Source organism: Cercospora kikuchii (genome assembly GCF_019650295.1).
Source record: "Cercospora kikuchii DNA, contig_00008, whole genome shotgun sequence".
NCBI classification, from domain to species: Eukaryota; Fungi; Ascomycota; class Dothideomycetes; order Mycosphaerellales; family Mycosphaerellaceae; genus Cercospora; species Cercospora kikuchii.
Window position 1 is genome coordinate 986,151 of NW_025408589.1, and position 17,859 is coordinate 1,004,009.

The 17,859-nt window shown below is 52.2% G+C and overlaps 9 protein-coding genes across 9 annotated transcripts; 7 read left to right on the forward strand and 2 right to left on the reverse strand.

Moving 5' to 3' along the window:
- Window positions 1-897: 897 nt before the first annotated feature.
- On the forward strand, window positions 898-3,395 carry CKM354_001158200 (uncharacterized protein; the record flags this gene model as incomplete). The annotated part of the gene is made up of 4 exons (XM_044807080.1): window positions 898-1,102; window positions 1,162-1,295; window positions 1,348-1,596; window positions 1,644-3,395. The coding sequence occupies 4 exons, from the start codon at window positions 898-900 to the stop codon at window positions 3,393-3,395; spliced, it is 2,340 nt and encodes a 779-aa protein (XP_044663015.1).
- Window positions 3,396-4,414: 1,019 nt separating this feature from the next.
- On the forward strand, window positions 4,415-5,025 carry CKM354_001158300 (uncharacterized protein; the record flags this gene model as incomplete). The annotated part of the gene is made up of 2 exons (XM_044807081.1): window positions 4,415-4,757; window positions 4,904-5,025. 2 exons carry the CDS (start codon window positions 4,415-4,417, stop codon window positions 5,023-5,025), a joined length of 465 nt encoding a protein of 154 aa, XP_044663016.1.
- Window positions 5,026-5,667: 642 nt separating this feature from the next.
- CKM354_001158400 (uncharacterized protein) lies at window positions 5,668-6,440 on the forward strand (the record flags this gene model as incomplete). The annotated part of the gene is made up of 2 exons (XM_044807082.1): window positions 5,668-5,989; window positions 6,073-6,440. 2 exons carry the CDS (start codon window positions 5,668-5,670, stop codon window positions 6,438-6,440), a joined length of 690 nt encoding a protein of 229 aa, XP_044663017.1.
- Window positions 6,441-7,707: 1,267 nt separating this feature from the next.
- On the reverse strand, window positions 7,708-8,725 carry CKM354_001158500 (uncharacterized protein; the record flags this gene model as incomplete). Its single annotated transcript, XM_044807083.1, has 2 exons — window positions 7,708-8,619; window positions 8,669-8,725. The coding sequence occupies 2 exons, from the start codon at window positions 8,723-8,725 to the stop codon at window positions 7,708-7,710; spliced, it is 969 nt and encodes a 322-aa protein (XP_044663018.1).
- Window positions 8,726-9,001: 276 nt separating this feature from the next.
- On the reverse strand, window positions 9,002-10,476 carry CKM354_001158600 (uncharacterized protein; the record flags this gene model as incomplete). The annotated part of the gene is made up of 4 exons (XM_044807084.1): window positions 9,002-9,533; window positions 9,596-10,293; window positions 10,358-10,381; window positions 10,426-10,476. The coding sequence occupies 4 exons, from the start codon at window positions 10,474-10,476 to the stop codon at window positions 9,002-9,004; spliced, it is 1,305 nt and encodes a 434-aa protein (XP_044663019.1).
- Window positions 10,477-10,898: 422 nt separating this feature from the next.
- CKM354_001158700 (uncharacterized protein) lies at window positions 10,899-12,236 on the forward strand (the record flags this gene model as incomplete). The annotated part of the gene is made up of 1 exon (XM_044807085.1): window positions 10,899-12,236. One exon carries the CDS (start codon window positions 10,899-10,901, stop codon window positions 12,234-12,236), a length of 1,338 nt encoding a protein of 445 aa, XP_044663020.1.
- Window positions 12,237-14,079: 1,843 nt separating this feature from the next.
- CKM354_001158800 (uncharacterized protein) lies at window positions 14,080-15,644 on the forward strand (the record flags this gene model as incomplete). Its single annotated transcript, XM_044807086.1, has 2 exons — window positions 14,080-14,748; window positions 14,799-15,644. The coding sequence occupies 2 exons, from the start codon at window positions 14,080-14,082 to the stop codon at window positions 15,642-15,644; spliced, it is 1,515 nt and encodes a 504-aa protein (XP_044663021.1).
- Window positions 15,645-15,915: 271 nt separating this feature from the next.
- Window positions 15,916-16,520, forward strand: CKM354_001158900 (ubiquitin-ribosomal 40S subunit protein S31 fusion protein; the record flags this gene model as incomplete). The annotated part of the gene is made up of 3 exons (XM_044807087.1): window positions 15,916-15,969; window positions 16,052-16,375; window positions 16,431-16,520. 3 exons carry the CDS (start codon window positions 15,916-15,918, stop codon window positions 16,518-16,520), a joined length of 468 nt encoding a protein of 155 aa, XP_044663022.1.
- Window positions 16,521-16,851: 331 nt separating this feature from the next.
- CKM354_001159000 (uncharacterized protein) lies at window positions 16,852-17,700 on the forward strand (the record flags this gene model as incomplete). Its single annotated transcript, XM_044807088.1, has 1 exon — window positions 16,852-17,700. One exon carries the CDS (start codon window positions 16,852-16,854, stop codon window positions 17,698-17,700), a length of 849 nt encoding a protein of 282 aa, XP_044663023.1.
- Window positions 17,701-17,859: the final 159 nt, after the last annotated feature.

Consider the following 17,859-nt stretch of genomic DNA (forward strand, 5'->3'; position numbering starts at 1 on the left):
ACGCTTGCCGTGTCCTCTGGCTGTCGCGCAATGTCACTGTCATCGTGGACGCGGTGTTGGTGAATGCAAGGTGCGATAGAGCTCTCCGTGAAGCACCTCGGCGTCTGTAGGCAGCCCGTACAGCTGGCCGGTCATCGTCACGATGTGTGCAGGGCAGGAGAAGCGCTGGAGATCATCGTCGCCCATGCCAACGCCGCATGCAGTCTAGCACCGCACAAGCACTGCTCGCTAGCGGCGCATTCGACGAGACTAGTACCTGAACGAAGCGTCGCGCGCGCGCGCCCAGGGCCATATCCTGCCCAGTCTTCATCCAGGGCATCTGCTCTGCTCCTCACACGCCGCCGCCAACAGCTCACCTCTTCCTCCTCCCTCTCTGCCCTGCGACACCGACCGCGAGCAGCGCACCGCAGCAGCAGCAACAGCGTCGCTCCGTCGCCACTGCGTCTGTCGGGACCGGTCGTGCGCGCGTCTGTACCCTGGCGTGTTTCAGCGCAAAACGCAGCACCGATCCAACCAAGCGGCCCCCGCGACCAAGGCCTCCGAAACGCCCCCATTGTGTCTGCACTCGCCCGGCCTGTCCATTGAGGGACGCCCGCCGCACCACACCAGCGCACCCGCGCGAGAGACGTCCACTGCCGCTGGCGCCGCGCGTGCCACTGCGAATGCACCACCCGCCGACCTGTCAGGCACGCTGCGTCTCGTCTCACTGCCGCCGTCCGTCCGCCGCGCCCGCGCCCCATTGAGCGACATCACCGCCCGACGCCGAATAGGATTCCGCCCATGGTCTTTGGTCGCATTCCAGCGTCGTCTTTGTTCAACTCGACTGCGAAATTGCGGCACTCCCGCGTCGAGCAGGACGACAGCGGCCCTCGCCCCTCGACCACCAGCACTTCGACCATGGCCGTCTCCATGCTCAACACCCCTTCGCGCGGCTCGACTTCCTCTCAAGGCTCCTCCTTCGTGCCCGTCACGCGCCAGAACACCATGAGCTCGCAAGAGGGCTCGCGCAGCATGCGCGCCTCCAAGCGCTATTCAGTCACCGCGCTGTACCTGTCAATGAATGGTCAAAGAGATCTGGAAATCGAAGATGACTTGGCAAGAGGTACGCAACATGTGGACACCCTGCAGGTTTCGGCGAGACCACACTGACATGACCCACAGCTCAAAAGGCCCTGCGGGAACTCAAGGGCAAGATCTCCTCGCAGTCCAAGAAGAACTTTGTTCTGGAAAAGGATGTGCGCTATCTGGATTCACGAATCGCATTGCTCGTGCAGAATCGCATGGCAATGGAAGAGGTATGGCATGTGAGTGTAGAGCGACTTGCGCCACTTACTGACAGCAGCGCAGAAAGAAGAGGTTGCTAGCCATCTGGATGACTCCCTTGACCTCAGCGAAGGCTCCTTTCCAAATGACGAAAAGACGCAGAAATATGGCAACCTGCTGTTCTTGCTTCAGAGCGAGCCGCGGCACATCGCTCACCTGTGTCGTCTGGTCACCATGGCTGAAATTGACCAATTGTTGCAGACGGTCATGTTCACAATTTACGGAAACCAGTACGAGAGCCGCGAAGAGCATCTACTGCTGACCATGTTTCAGGTAAGCAAAGCGAGCATAATCTTCGACAAACAGCTAACGAGTCGCAGTCTGTCTTGACCTTCCAATTCGATAACACACCCGATTACTCATCCTTGCTGCGAGCCAACACTCCGGTATCCCGAATGATGACGACGTACACACGGAGAGGGCCTGGACAGAGCTACTTGAAGACTGTGCTCGCAGAGCGGATAAACTCTTTGATCGAGATCAAGGATCTAGACCTAGAGATCAACCCTCTCAAGGTCTACGAGAGCATGCTGGGCAAGATTGAAGCCGATGGTGGCCAGCTGCCAAAGGACCTCCCCAAAGGTATCACAGCAGAGCAGGCCGCGGAGAACGAGAATGTGCAGAGGATCATTACGCCTCGGATAGAGATGCTCATCGAAATTGCCAACAGCTTCCTGGACACTATCATCGATGGGCTGGAGGAGACACCGTACGGTATCCGGTGGATATGCAAGCAGATTCGCAGCTTGACTCGAAGAAAGTACCCAGATGCTTCAGAGCAGACGATTTGTACTCTCATCGGTGGCTTCTTCTTTCTGCGATTCATCAACCCGGCCATTGTCACTCCGAGATCATACATGCTCATTGAGCAGACACCAGCGGAGAACCCCAAGCGAACGCTCACATACGTCGCGAAGATGCTGCAAAACCTGGCAAACAAGCCGAGCTACGCAAAGGAGCCATACATGCAGAGGCTGCAGCCTTTTATTCAAGGCAACAAGGAGCGCATCAATAAGTTCATGATGGATCTGTGTGAGGTCCAGGACTTTTACGAGACACTCGAAATGGACAACTACGTTGCGCTTTCCAAGAAAGACCTTGAGTTGTCGATCACGCTGAACGAGGTGTACGCCATGCACGCACTGATTGAGAAGCATCAAACCGAGCTTGCCAAAGAAGAGACGAGCCATTTGAATCAGCTCCTTGCTGAGATCGGGCCAGCGCCCGCGCAACTCCCCAGGAAGGACAATCGCGCGATCAACTTGCCACTCTACAGCAAATGGGAAACCTCACTAGACGACTTCACTGCAGCCCTGGACATCACACAAGAAGAGGTATACTTCATGGAAGCCAAGTCGACCTTTGTCCTCATCCTTCGCTCGCTTCCTCACAATTCCGTTGTCTTGCGACGACCACTCCGATTGGACCGTGTGGCCGAAGCTGCAGCAACAACGAAGAACGACTCAGTCATGGTCCGGAAAGGAATTCGAGCAATGGAACTCCTAAACCAGCTAACAGAACTTGGCATTGTCGACAAAGATGACAGTTATGCGCTGCTTCGCGACGAGATTGAGCAAGAGCTGATTCACCTTGGTTCGTTGAAGGAGAAGGTCGAGGCAGAGACTGAGAAGTTGGGCGAGGTCTTCCGCACCATCCGCGATCATAACGCATACCTCGTCAGTCAGCTGGAGACATACAAGAGCTACTTGCACAATGTCCGCGGTCAATCCGAAGGCACATCGAAACGAGGCCAGACAGCCAAGGTACTCGGCCCCTACAAATTCACGCACCAGGAATTGGAGAAGCAGGGCGTCATCCAAAAGAGCAACGTACCAGAAAACCGAAGAGCCAACATCTATTTCAACATTACAAGTCCGAGCCCGGGAACGTTCGTAATCAGTCTACACTACAAAGGGCGTAACCGTGGCCTGCTCGAGCTGGACTTGAAGCTGGACGACCTGCTAGAAATGCAAAAGGAGCAGCAAGAAGACCTGGATCTCGAATATGTTCAGTTCAATGTCACCAAGGTGCTACAGCTTCTGAACCGCCGATTCGCTCGGAAGCGCAACTGAACATGCCGCTGACCATGAAATGAGAAATACGACCAATCTTCATATTTCTTTCACAAAAGCGAGCAACCATTTGGGAAAGGGGATATATCTATTGTACGATAATACTGGGAGAGCGAACCTTACGACCTGGAAGAGTCCTCTCGGTACAACAGCACAGCGCATACGGCGCAAGGGAAACATTGGGGGAAAGCGACGAATATGGGTTGCTGGTGGTGCGTGTGCGTGTGATTTTCATCTTTCATGTTTATTCTTTGTGATACCCGAGGAAGATGGTGAAGGAGTACGAGGTCTGGGAGATCCAAATGGGGGAGGCATATTGTATGAGTACTACTAGTATTTAGGGGTGGAGAATTTTGGAAGACAATGGTATGACAGAACTAGCTGTAGATGTTACAGGCATCATTGGAGAAATGTTTTGTCGATTTCGTGTTGCTGTTGCTGAAGTTCGAGAACAGGCTGTATGTGCTTGCATTGATTACCATGTGTTATACTTACAATTTGCATGCGTTCCACTGCAGCTATGCAGCAAGCAGTTGTACAGCTGCACATTGTCGCCTCACCTTTCCCACGGCCGCGCGGTTGCGGTCTTGCGTTATCGGAAGCCAGTCCAATCGGTTGAGCAATAATAGCCAGTAGTTTCGTATCGAGTTAATGATTGCACTTGTCTTCGTCATATCGGTCACATGTCCGCCTTGCAGGCAGACTTGAAGGGCCACCGCTGTTAGCGCGGAAGCCTATTGCGTGCGAACTCTGAAGGCTATCGTGCGCTGCGTGGGAGGAGTCATGCGAGTTGCTGGGAGCTCTCTGCCTGGGACTGGGATGATCGTGCTACGCAGCGCAGCTACCTCCACGGCCGTTTGGAGCCGAGGACGCCCGGTCGTTTCTCAGCCATCCGGACTGTCGTACCTAACAGGTCACCGCTCTCCTTCTACATACTCCTACTAGATTACGCTGTGTGTATACCTATTGAGCTTCTTTTATTCTTTTGTATACGAAGCAAGAAAGAGAATAAAAGAACAATGTCCTCATCTATGCCCATTCCCAAACGCAAACTCCCGCACTCCGTCATACCCTCGAGCTCTTCTCCATCTGGCTCTCTTAGCAGCAGCAGCGGTTCCTCAGCGTACTATTCTCCACCTGCGAGCTCGAGTTCATGGAAAGGGAAGAACAAAGTCCCCATAACAGGTTCTCCGGCTACCGCTTCGCCGCAACCTGAGAGCTGGCTCCTCTCCCCTCGCCGACCGAGTTTACTAGGCAGCTCATTGAGCAAGAGCGAGTATACTGTGATTAATCTCGGACATGATGAGGGCTTGAGACTTGTGAGTTGTGTGAAGAGTAGTCAGGGTTGGGATTGGAATCAAGGTGAGTGAAGAGAGACAGAGGGAGGCTAGGTGGTTAGTGGAATTGTGGACCAGCGGTCTTCATACACCCTGTATTGCCAGCAGATTCGAAGCACACACTGGGGACTTGAAGCAAACGATGAGGCTGACTATGTCTTAATCTTTTAGAACTCTTCCTCCCTTCGTACGCCGCAAACGAGTACGTGGACGAGGACCTGGAACATCGTCCGGATCCTGTCGAGGAGATTGTTTTGACGGATGAGGAGGCTGAGAGGATGATGCCGAGGTGAAGATGCAGTGCAGTGTATAGGACTTGAGATGGAGGAGAATAAGAGATGGTTTGTTTTGGAATTGGAAATGTATAGCGATTGAGCATGGTGCTATCAGGCGACTTATTACTACTACTACTGCTGTTGGAAAGGGCTTTGGCGGCGCTGGGATTAGGACAGTCAATTATTGGTAGTGCTTGGGATGGTCTGAATGCGTGAGGAGTGGGATTACATGTGTTCAGGATGAGAGAATACGGAAGGGCTATGGCATATACAGGTGTTGGAATTGGAGTAGATAGCCTCATCCATATGGGTTTGCTTTCGATGGGAATCCTGCACTTCTTTGGCTGAGCGCACATAGCTCGCGTATCATTGCCTCGAACAGCGATTTGTTTCAACATTGTTCTCACACTCGAATTCATCACGGTGCACAACGTCGCACAGAGCTCACACGTGCCAGATGGTCGGTGTGACGAGCTCCCCGTCGACCCCCAGCCACACCCAAGCCCGCGTCATAGTTTACGCGGATAAGGAACGCCGCGGATCAAGACCCTGGTTTATCGGAAGAAACGCGTGCACGAGTCAAGTCGCGTCCTCCTGCAAAGCACAAGCTCTGTTTACATGCTTTGCCCTCCATCGAACCCAACTCCGGCGAAAACCACCATGGCCAACATCTTCGAATCCAACCTCCCTCAAGATGGCCTCCGGGCCACAGAATCCGCCCACCGCAAAATCGAACTCCAAAGTCCTGCAGATTTGACCTACCTCATCGCAAACGTGACAAAAGCCGCACAAGAGAAAATCGATCAACATCTCCCACCTGATGCTGCTCCTGCGGGAGAAGATGCGATGAGGAAGAGAGTGGAACAATTAGTGGATGAGTATATTCGAACAACGTTCGATGCCGCGAAGGATAATATTACGATTAATGGAATGGAGACGAGGGAGATTGAGGAGGAATTGAAGAAGGCGAGGGAGGGCGAAGGTGAGCACTGTCCCGATAATGCTTGTTTAAGCAAAGAATCTGTTGGAGACAGGTGTGGTGCTGACGTTGGTGTTTTGCGACAGAATTGGAACCCTTCGATACGAAACTCGCGCAGAAAATCCACGAACTTTCGACACATATCGAACATCAGACTTTACAGCTTGCAAATTTGAGACGGAAGGCTCCGAAGGAAACGGCGGAGCATTTTAAGGTTGCGTTTGAGAGGCAGACGGAGGAGTATGAGAAGAAGTTGGAGGAAGAGAGGGTAGCGAAGTTGAAGGCTGCGCAGGAAACGAATGTGAGTGTGGGGGAGGTGAAGAGGGTTGAGGAGATTTCAGGGACGTGGCAGAGAGGGAATGAGGATTTGGTGAAGTTGAAGGAGAAAATGGATGGGACGGTGGGGAGGTTGGAGAAAGCGCAGAAGGCGATGGAAGTTGTTGGGGAGAAGTAGGATGTGTTTGGGCAAGCAATTCTGGTTTTCGCTTATTGCATCATGAGTTATGATACCCTGGATAACGCCGTTGGAAAAGCTGGAATTTTTAAGCATGCAGAGGTGAGCCGGTACGACGGTCCTGATTCAAGCTTCACATCACTTCGATTCGCAAATTGTGATTACACGAACAGCAGATTACTGCATTTTGGTCCTCACTTTCGACGGCTCATATCAACCCCGGGATTTTTTCCGCCCCAACGCAGCTCACTCTTCCACTCTACAAACGCACTACGAGTCAACTCATGGAATGGTCGATACACGAAGCACCCGTTCACGTCCACAAGAACCTCGTTCAAGATACAGCAAGTAACGAGGATGGCTACTCAGGTCACTGGCGTTCCGCAACCGCAAGTCGTCTCCGTCAAGGCGCTCCAGCAAATCTTCAGCATCTGCGACAATGTCGCCTCCTCCTCGCCCGAGTTCAGGCGTTCGGGACAACACAGGTAGTTAGAGGCTCTTGCCAATCGAAGGTTTTCAAGCAACTCTGTAAGGCCCACGCCTTATTGTGTCTTGTTCAAAGTCGCTAACTTCCTCTCAGTTGCCTTTGGCTGAGATCAAATGTCACAGTAGCGCGGTGCGCTGCTCCTCCATTGCCAGCCTTCAACTTTGGCCCATCACCACTCACAAGCGCACGTGCAGCTGGTCAGGAGACTCTCGACGAGGCGTACAACAATTAGATGCTGGAACTTCGGCCTCGGAGCACAAGTCGAGCAACCTTTCGACCCCAATGTCTCGAGCGAAGACCTGTGGGACGCATACGACCTCACCACCATCAACATTCTATATAAGAGTGCACGGTAAAGTCGATGTCCGGGTGGCATCGAGCCTGTCTGGATGGCAGGTCCGTGAGACGTGTTCTCAGCATTGCTTTTTGAAGCAGGATGCGACTTGGGTGAGAGACAATCGCATCAGCGAGGGGTGAATGGCACTGGTCCTCTTAGAGATGGGTTTGCTGCCATCCCAGATGACTTCAACGCAGCTGAAATATTGGAGGTCGTGGAGCTCAAAGAAAGGACACGATTAAATCTGATCTTGAGACCGGAGATCGAAAACCGTCCTCAGAGCGCACAATGGGAAACAGGCCAGGCGTGCAACACTCTACAGTCAGATGGCTGGAGGTGTGCATGCCCTCACAGTCGCCGCAACATCAACGCACCCACAAGAACCTCAGCAAAGAACGTGTGATACATCTCATTGGAGCTTGAACGATCTTTCAATACCAAGCCTATCCACATCCACAATCCGCTTTCCCATGATGCTGAAACTCATGCACAACCTTCGCCACCACATCCTCAACGCTCTCTCCCTCCAGCCCCAGCACTTTCTTCCCATCATTCTCCCGGAAAGGTCCCACGGCATTCAGCCCCTCGTCACACAAAACACTCTTCTCCAAAAGAAACATGCCCGCATCCGGAAACCCCCTTTCAATCCTCCTCTCCGCCTCTCTAACCAGATCTTCCACCTCATTATTTCCCCGCTCCCATTCCTGCCCCGTAACGTTTTGTAAAGCGGCCAGACAGGTATTCACACTGGTGATCATACCAGGAACATAAAGGTACTGATTCTTAACACTATTCCAATTCTCTAAAATTGCGGCTGCAACTCTTCCGTTCCATTTTGTACTACTCGCGGCGAATTGTTCTTCGCCTGTTCCATGCACGGTTACGCTTTGCCATTTCATATCGAAGCCAATGTTTCCGCTCGTGATAGCTTGTTCTAGTTGTGTGCCTGTCGCTGGAGCGACCCATTCTATTTTGCCCTTATCACTGAGCTCTTTCAGGTATTGCATGCATTGCCAACGACCTTTGAGGGGCGGTAGGCGGTCGTGCAGGGCGGTGTTCTGGCTGTCTTGGCCGAATTCTGCGGTGACGAAGCGTGGTACGCCAGCAGAGATTGTGGCATCAATTATGCTTTTCTGTGTGTCGAACGATCCGCCATGTGAGGTGCTGAAGACGACGTCTGGTTTGAGCTCGTCAAAGATGGCTTTCAGCGATTCGTTCGAGAAGTCGGTGGTGTGAGTGGAAAAGTGGGAGTTCGTGGACGGCGATGACTTCTGGTGCGCAGCTAAATGAAGCTCATAGTGTGTGCTAGAGGCTTGAGAAATTCCGGACAGGATCGAGGTTGACAGTCGATTGTCCTGGCATTTGTCAGTGTTGATCTCGGCGATTGCAGTAAGCCGTACTCACCCCAAGAACCAGCACTTTGTGTATACTATCGATGTTATCATTGGCCGTAGAGCCCATAATGCTATCTGATAAGGATGATGTATGTCGAGTCGCTGAGAAGGATTCCACTTTTGGTTCGGACGAGCGGAAACTCCTCTTTTCATTTCATGGCGTGGGCGCTTCGAGAATGTCGTGTAATTGATTCGCTGTAGCAATGTGGCTCTGGGTTTTGCACAGCACACTCGTCAGATTTGTGACCGGCAAGCGCCTTTGTAGAAGAGCCCAGTCTATCAAGGACCTTTGATCCCTCGATCACAATCCGGCGCGAACAGCTTTGACTAGGGACCGTTATCGTCACGGCGGTACCGTTTGGTCTTTGTCACCGGTGACCAGCTCTGTAGCGTCTCGGAACGCATAGCCGTTGCGCTGATCGTTCGAAATCGTCTCTGGCGGCTGCAGACCAAATGTGATTTCCATAGGCCACTTCATCATCTCTTGCCACGCTGGAGGAATCAATTGCTGGAGAGGTGGAATCTGTCTCTCTGCTATTTCGCGCAACCACGGAAGTTGTTTGGCAAGGAGTTTGGTCGTGGCCAATATATGTGCGAGAATCAAGAGCGCCCGAGGCTGTCTGTGCTCAACAAGCTCGGTGAATCGCCGGCCAAGTTGCGAGGGCATCGCAACGAGTCTTTGGCAGTTGAGCAATGCTGGCTCTGCGTCGTTTGTAATGCTCTTGTGTATCCAAGCTAGGTATGCGACACTGTTCTGGTAGATGGCCTTATCGTCCGTTGAGCTGGTATCATACTCTTCTGCAAAAGTGAGAAGCTCCGTGAATGGCCTGCCTTGCTCCTGGCTGAACAGTTGATCAGCATCTCTTAGATTGGGTCTGCAAAAGATTAGTCTGGAAGTCCTGTTCACAAGGATGACGCTGAGGTACTGGAAACGAACCTGCCGAAAAAGACGCCAAACTCATTCATGGACTGCTCGCCATCTTCCATAGCTGCCCAGTTCTCGCAGAGATAATGAGTATGGCCAGAAAGTCTCGTCCAAAAGGTGTGATCGTAGCCTGGGAGCGTGGGCTCGTATGCAATCTCACCTAAATTGAGGAAAGAGTAGTACAAGAGAAGTACTGATGCGGTGTACACAGCCTTGGCATTTGCCTTGCTTAGGGTGCTCATAGCCGCGGTATGGCCATCTAATGCACGCTGAAGGTACTTTTGGGCGTTGATAATCATTTCTCGTCTTACTGCTGCGCCGACGCTTGTGGGATTGGGACTTCTCGCCACGTCAGGGAGTGACTGCCACGATATGTGGAGAGCGGATAAGCTGAACATTGCGTCCAGAATCATGCGATGGGTAAGGCCGAGTTCTGTAGCTTGTTTCTGCCAGAAGTCTTTGTCGGCGGTGAATGTCTCGCAGGTTTCAATGGTCCACTGGCGCATCAGGCGAAGCTCAAGAGTGAGCTCATTGGCCATATTGTGGTTGAAGAAGTCATTGGGCGGATTGCCAGGCGCACTGTAAGGCGGGAAATTTGAATTATGTTGCGACGAATGTTGCCCATCGGATCGGCGAGGTTGTGGGTCGACATATTCGCAGAGCACATTGTGCCGCATGCATGCAATACATTTTGGCTTGCCTTCATCGCACTGTACCTTTGATTAGTTCTCACTTCGCGGATGGGAAGTGGAGGTGTTTATGTGTTCGCCACACCTTGACTTTACGCGCTTTGCAGCGCTGACAGCCTGTCCTCGCCTTCTTGTGATTGAGGCGAGGCCTACTCGAGATGTCAGTCGCGAGCGAAAAGAAGACGCGAGTCTGTTAACTGACATCTTGACAGCTGAGGATGCTGCGGAATCCAGAATTGCCTCTTCTCTTTGGTTGTCGGTTTCGTTCTCTATGCACCCGAGTGCGAGGTTTCGCGATGACCGAGATTCGAGCCGTTCTCAGCCAGACTTGTCGACTTCTGGCGCCACGAGAAATGCAGTCGTCCCGGCCGTGGTCGCAGATGCGTTCCGACAGACAGTGCGCTGTGGACACAGTCGTTTGCCTCGTTGATGTTGCTGCCGCGGCTAAAGTCTGTTTGGCTTAATCATCACGACTGATGTCCTGAGGCACCCTCCCCAATGCTGCCTGCTCGGCGAGCGAATCCCGCTGCATTGCTCTCGAACTGACCAGACACCGGTACACGACAACTCGCGACGAAACGAACCATGCTCATCAGGCGATTCACACACGCTGAAAGAGCAGTAACATGGACGAACATCGAACCAAACGGCTGAAGCAGGCCGAGGAGCAGCCGAGCATAGAGGACGAGGATACCGACTTCAAGCTGGCGATGCTAGCTTCCCTACACCCAGATCGAAGCTCGGACGTACATTTGGACTATCTATTGGCATATGGAGGGAGCTACGAGAAGGCATCTGCAGCACTCGCAGGCTCTCTGGAAGAGCCTACAAAGCGTAAGCGCGTCGCGATAGGATACCAATCTGCCCTCAATTTCGGCGCGAAAGATGGCGGCATCTCTTCTCCTTCAGCAGTGCAAGCGAAGAGCCTGACCAAGAAGGGCCAAACACTCCATCTCTACGCGCCTATGGACATTGAGACCCACACGCCTTGCTCCATCATCCACAATTTCCTCCCAGCTTCCCAGGCCAACGCGTTGCTGCAGGAGCTTCTGGAAGAGTCGCCGACTTTTAAAAGAGGATCATTTCAAATCTTTGGGCGCACACTCCAAAACAACTCGACGTTCAAGTTCTACCTTGACTCACCAGAGGCGGTCAGGAATGAGCAGACAAAGGCATTTTACAGCGATTCAATCTACGAATCTACCGCGCTGGCAGAGACTACACCCGAGATGCTTAAGGTAGCGCATATGGTCAAGGAAACCGTCAATAAAGAGGTCGAAAGGCGGACGCGAGACTATCAGCCTGATGGGAAGAAGCTCAAGTTTCAGTCACCTGAGGATTGGGAACCCAATGCCAGTTTTGTGAATTGCTATGATGGTGCGAAGGAAAGTGTTGGCTTTCACTCGGACCAGCTAACCTATCTTGGTCCTAGAGCTGTTATTGGGAGCTTGTCTCTGGGTGTTGCTAGAGAATTCCGTGTTCGAAAGATTGTTCCACCTTCTGAAGACGGCTCAACGGCACAGGCGGACGAACAAGGTCAGATCGCCATTCATCTCCCTCACAACAGCCTGCTCGTCATGCATGCCGAGATGCAAGAAGAGTGGAAACATTCCATTGCACCTGCGAAGTCTATTGATCCTCATCCGTTGGCTCTGAACAAGCGACTGAACATCACCTATCGCTGCTACAAGGACTATTTGCACCCGATACACACACCAAAGTGCAAGTGCAACGTGGCCATGGTCTTGAGATGCGTGCAAAAAAGAGCTGCTACCAGAGGACGTTATATGTGGCAGTGCTTTGCCAACTATCAGGCGAATTCTAAGAAGGATTGCGGTATGTTCGTGTGGGCTGACCTGGACGAAGATGGCAAACCGCCATGGTTCGATGGATATAAGGGCAATGCGAATTTGCCTCTTCCAGTTGCCGATGAGCAACACAACCCGACGTCAAAAAACGATTGAGCCTGGACTATGCGACTGCTAGTGTCAAAGCGAAGGGCTATGTTGTTTTCAGGTTTGCATTGAAGGACGGAACTCGATGTCGGAATTCGATTCGAAGATTTCGCCCATGCCGTTTCCTGGTCCCGGTCCTGAGGCCCGGTTCTACGTTCCGAAGATCCCTGCCCAGCTGTAGCCACGTCCTCGACCGCTAGAACAGCCCCGTCGAAAGTGAGACTTCAGTCACCATAATCTTACTCAGGTCATCTTTGACGTTCGAATTATTGGTTGTGCGGTGAGCTTCAAGTGCCGCCTTAAGTCGACGTCCAAATTCGTCGCACTTTTCGGAAGCGCGATATGTCCGTTCAAGAAATACGACGAATCCGACGTCTTACTCGTCGCCACTGCCGCAGTATGGTCTACCATGCCCTTCACTGCGTATAACACTCAGCCACGACGTTTCAGCCCTGCTCTTCATGCTATCCAGCCGTGCATTGCTGCTCCCACACCGTGCGAACAAGGCTTGCTGTCTGCTATCGTTATGTCTAACAGAACAGGGTCAGGCGCAACCCTGGTGTCCGAGACCTGCCGCGTGCGTCTTTGACGCATCAGCCACGGAGGCTATGGCGAAGCTGTCCATTCGACCATTCGTGGCTCTGGTGATGTTAGATTGTTGTGGTATAAGAAGCTCTGTCGCCACCACGTTCATCGGCTATCCCAACTCAGCTGATCAACCACGATAAAAAGAATCTCGACGAATTCCTGATTTCCCGGAATCCAGATCGCAGACCGACCACCACGTTTAATACGCCACCAATCTACAATGCGCGCCTCTCAGGCTTTCATTCTTGCTCTCGCCAGCTTCGCAGTGGCAGACACCACCGGATGCGGTGATACAGTTGATGATGCCATCGACGCTTGCTTGAGTCCTGTAAGATCCTCATCTGCCAAAGAGCAGCGAAGATCACCTGGGCAAGTGTCCGCAAAGCAAGACGAATACTAATCATGTCAACCTCTCTTCTCAGGCCATAGACGCATACAATGCATGCTCAGCTTCCGATCGTGGCTGTCGCTGCGGACTAGCGAATGCTGTCATTGGCTGCTATGGTGGCTGTACTGTGGCTTCGGGCAGACAGGATTGGGTGAACACTGCTGCCACAGAATGTCGCGGTGTCAGCACGTGCGTTCTATCCGAAGTTTGCAACTTTGCTCATTGTGCAATTGCTAATTGCTGTCATACAGCTCTGCGTCCGGCTCCTCCACAAGGACTTCGACGGATACCCTCACCACGACTCCGACTGGTGACTCTGCTTCTACTGCGACTGCAGCCCCATCTGCCACTCCTACCGGCGACGAAAGCTCTGCAACTGTCATTGGAGTTGCGCTTCCCGGATTTCTTGCTGCTTTCTTTGGTGTTTTGGCATTCATCTGAGCAGCAACTTTGTCGATATCCGCTCAGACGTGACGGTTCTTCTGTTGAGCGGCACGCGTGCATTGCAGGAAAGATTGTTGCGTCCACGAATCCATTGCCAGTAATAGTCTTTGTTTGATCGCGCTTCAAGCACTAGCATGAGATATGCTTACAATGATTCACGAAGTTCGCGGCTTTTGCCTTTTCACACGAACGCTGTTCTACATCTCGAAAAGTGTCGGCGAACATAAAAGAGTGGCTATGCCATCGCCAGTGTGTTTGGAATGTGAAGCTGCTCCAATTCAGGTTTCGATCTTCTCGATCTCAGCCACCAACCCGAAACGGCAAAGGAGCGGCTGAGGGGAAGATGCAATCCTTCTATCTAACACCGCATATTTGGCTTGCCTCTAGGGAAGCTCTTTTAACAATCCAGATACGGCTATCCGTTTGATTGACATGTCTGAAAATGCTCGTTCGACTATCTACGAATCCTTGAAGCCTGAAAATGGTGAATTCCGACTTCTGCGACTGCTGCCAGAGTCCTGTGGCGAGCTTCTCAAGTGCGAGGTGCAAAGCTTCTCGATTCACGATGAAAGTGTCCCACTTTACAACGCGGTCTCTTACCAATGGGGCCAGGAAGCTGCCTCATATGAGATACAGCTCAATGGTCAGCCCATTTTGGTGCGCAAGAACCTGTATCGATTCCTGTTACAAATGAAGTCCGAACATCGAAAAGATTGGTTCTTCGTCGATGCACTCTGCACGAATCAAGACGACTATGAAGAGAAAGCGAGCCAGGTCAAATTGATGGGGCAGATTTATCGAGACGCGGAAGTAGTCATCGCTTGGATCCAGCGAGAACCATTTCATTCCCTCGACAGTATGAGATTTGCCTACGATGAAGAACCAGAAACCGATGCAGAACAAGACGATTCTCTGGAACAACTGAAGTCATTAGTCTTGCACAGTACTTATTGGTCAAGGCTCTGGATTGTGCAAGAGGTCTTGCTTGCGAAAAAATTGACTTTGAGGATTGGAAAATTTGAAGTCGAGTGGACAAACCTCCTACCTGAAAGTAATATATTCGAGAAACGGGCCCGGCCAAAGAAAAATAGCAGGATGCTGGTACGCGACCTTAGTCAATAGAAGACTGGATGCCGGCTAATTCTGCACAGACGCAACAAGTCGGTGGCGACCCGATGGCAAACGAGGCCATGGCCATCCACTTACTATCCTGGAGACGCTTCGAGCGACATAACCTTCGCGCCGGCCGCCATTTCTCCTTCCACAAGGCAGTCGACTTCTTCGCAATGCAGGCTTGCACCAGGCCGCATGACAAGATCTTTGGTATCCTCGGCATAGCCAACAGCCGGATTCGAGTCGACTACTCCCTCTCTATTATGGAACTCTTCTTGATGGTCTTGGCCGATTACTTTCTCTCACTAGGCTTTCTGACAGATAATTGGAAAACTCTACGCCGAAGATGGGATTTCATGGCCGCGCATTACAGTATCAAGCAAGAGCTCAACTTGATCGCACCATTTCTCGCTTTCGGGTTCGATCCCTTTCATCCTGCCGTTTACCTGGTCATACATGAGATAGCGGAGTTCTTCGTACCAGGTTGGGGTGAGGCGCTATGTCGGGAAGCTGCTGGCACCTGGTGGTGGCACTGTCGGCCAGAAGCAAACATGGCTTCGAGGATTGAAGAATGGATAGCCACTGAGGAGCCGAAATTGGAGTTCAAGTACATTGCCAATATCTGTCTGTCAGGTATGAAGCTTGTTGGCAGCGAGCTGCGGTCTTTTACGCAGAAGGACAAAGCTACGCGTGTGGAGCAGAAGCAGCTGAAGGAGAAGAATGCCCAGATGCTTGCGCCTGAACAGAGTGGCGAGTCGAAACGGTATACTGAATGGGTTGCATTAGCGAGGGAGATTTCGCAAACTATGTGGGAGCGTTTTCAAGAGTCAGGTGAGGATGTGGAAGGAGATATGGATGATGAGGCATGGACCATGATCGGATGAGGTGTGTTTCTTGATGACAATAAATAGTGCATCGCAAGTTGTTCTGATCCGTGTTGCCTTTGCCTTGATGTTGAAATGCAGAGCAGCAACTCGAAAGCGCAAGACGGCCATTGTGGTCTTGGACCCTTCATTTGTCAGCCTCAGGCATTACTGCATAACGCCAAGAGCCACCACGATTATCGCAGGCTCCGCTTTGCACTTTGGCACTTCTTTTGCTTCTCCATCACTCTCAAGGATCGCATTCTTGCGTAGGCAGTGACAAGCAGCGAAGATGCAGATCTTCGTCAAGACCCTCACGGGCAAGACTATCACCCTTGAGGTGGAGGTACGACAACCCACCGCCGCCCACGAACCGCGCGCCACCGCCAGCGCCGCCGCAAACGCACGAGACTAACATTTTGTCGCAGTCGTCAGACACCATCGACAATGTCAAGAGCAAGATTCAGGACAAGGAGGGAATCCCACCGGACCAGCAGCGCTTGATCTTCGCCGGCAAGCAGCTCGAGGATGGCCGCACTCTCAGCGACTACAACATCCAGAAGGAGTCCACCCTCCACTTGGTCCTCCGCCTGCGTGGTGGTATGGCCAAGAAGCGCAAAAAGAAGGTCTACACCACCCCAAAGAAGATCAAGCACAAGCGCAAGAAGACCAAGTTGGCTGTGCTCAAGTACTACAAGGTCGACGGTGACGGAAAGATCGAGCGCCTGAGGAGAGAGTGCCCAGCCGAGACCGTAAGCGTTGCCAGTACTCTGACCACCAGGAGCGACATACTGACTCATCTCACAGTGCGGTGCCGGTATCTTCATGGCTGCCATGCACAACCGCCAGTACTGCGGTCGCTGCCACCTGACCTACGTTTTCGACGACCCAAAGTAAAGTAGAGGAGGAGAAACAAATGCTGAGCGCCTTTGCATCTTTCAGAACTGGAGCGGAAATGGATACCCCAGCGGCAACAGGCTGCAAGACTTTCAGGTAGCTGGCAGAATTGATTCATCCTGTCGAAAGCATTCATCGTGACTCTTCATTGTGTCAGCAAGTGGCTCGTTGTGAATGCCTGGTCTCAGACCATGACTCAGATGCATCGTGAATGCGCACTTGAGGTCATGGCCGTACTCTTCTACAGCTGACTTGAAGCAGAGCACATCTTTTCTCAGATCAACATCTAAACCTCCAGAACCTTGGCCACATCGACACAACGGCCTCGACCATGTCTGCGACGGCGGCAGCGCAAGTCCTGGACACAATCGAACTGCTCGAAACAATCCTGCTGGATCTTCCCATCGGCGACGCTCTCAGAGCGCAACAAGTCTGCGAACTATGGCACGCTACCATCGCCGGCTCCATCAAACTTCAACGAGCTCTCTTCCTTCGGCCCCTGCTCGCAACTTTCTCTCACCACAGCGACAAGCTAGGACGAAACATCCCCTCCATCTCGCTTTCCACGCCCTGCTACCAAGTCCTCTCCGAAACCAACACCTACAAAACCCTCATACCACGCATCATCGATGTGGAGTCTTCCCTATCCGCGGCACAACTCGACATGAGCTCCATCATGTCGCAACTCATCTCACACACAGCCCTAAACGAATCTAGCTCCTTGCAAAATATGCTTCTCACCCAACCGGCCCTCGACTCTGTCACATTCTTCAGCAATTACAGGCACAAAACCTTCGCACGACCTGGAGAACATCAAATGCAATTTTACGCGGACAACGACGACGACGACGACTCCCCCAACCTCGCTTCTGGAGACTTCGAGCCTTTTCAATCTTCGCCGGGCGTGAAGTACATTTGCGGCAAACAATTCGGTTTCGGAGCAGTAAAACTCCAGCGGGCCGGAGGTGTCTCGGTGCAGGATTTGCTCAGCGCGATGCGGGTAGAGAGACTACGTTTCGAGGAGGCGAAAGAAAGGGGCGAGGGGCTGAAGATGGCCTTGGTCGGAGGGGCGATTCAGACTTTGCAGACGGTTCTGAATTTTTGGGAACATATCCAGTCAGCACAGGAAATGAAAAGGGCGCGGATGGCAATGAGCGAGAAGTGCAAAGATGCGGTGTAGATTTTCGATTCAGCGAGAGACAAGAATGGTCAAGATATACATATCTCGTAGCCCATGCAACTTTTCTCCCCTCTACAGTAATGTTCAAGGCGGAGCATACCACAGCGGGCACCCAGTGCCAGTGTGTCTTCGAAAAGCCGCAAGCAACACACCTTCTCC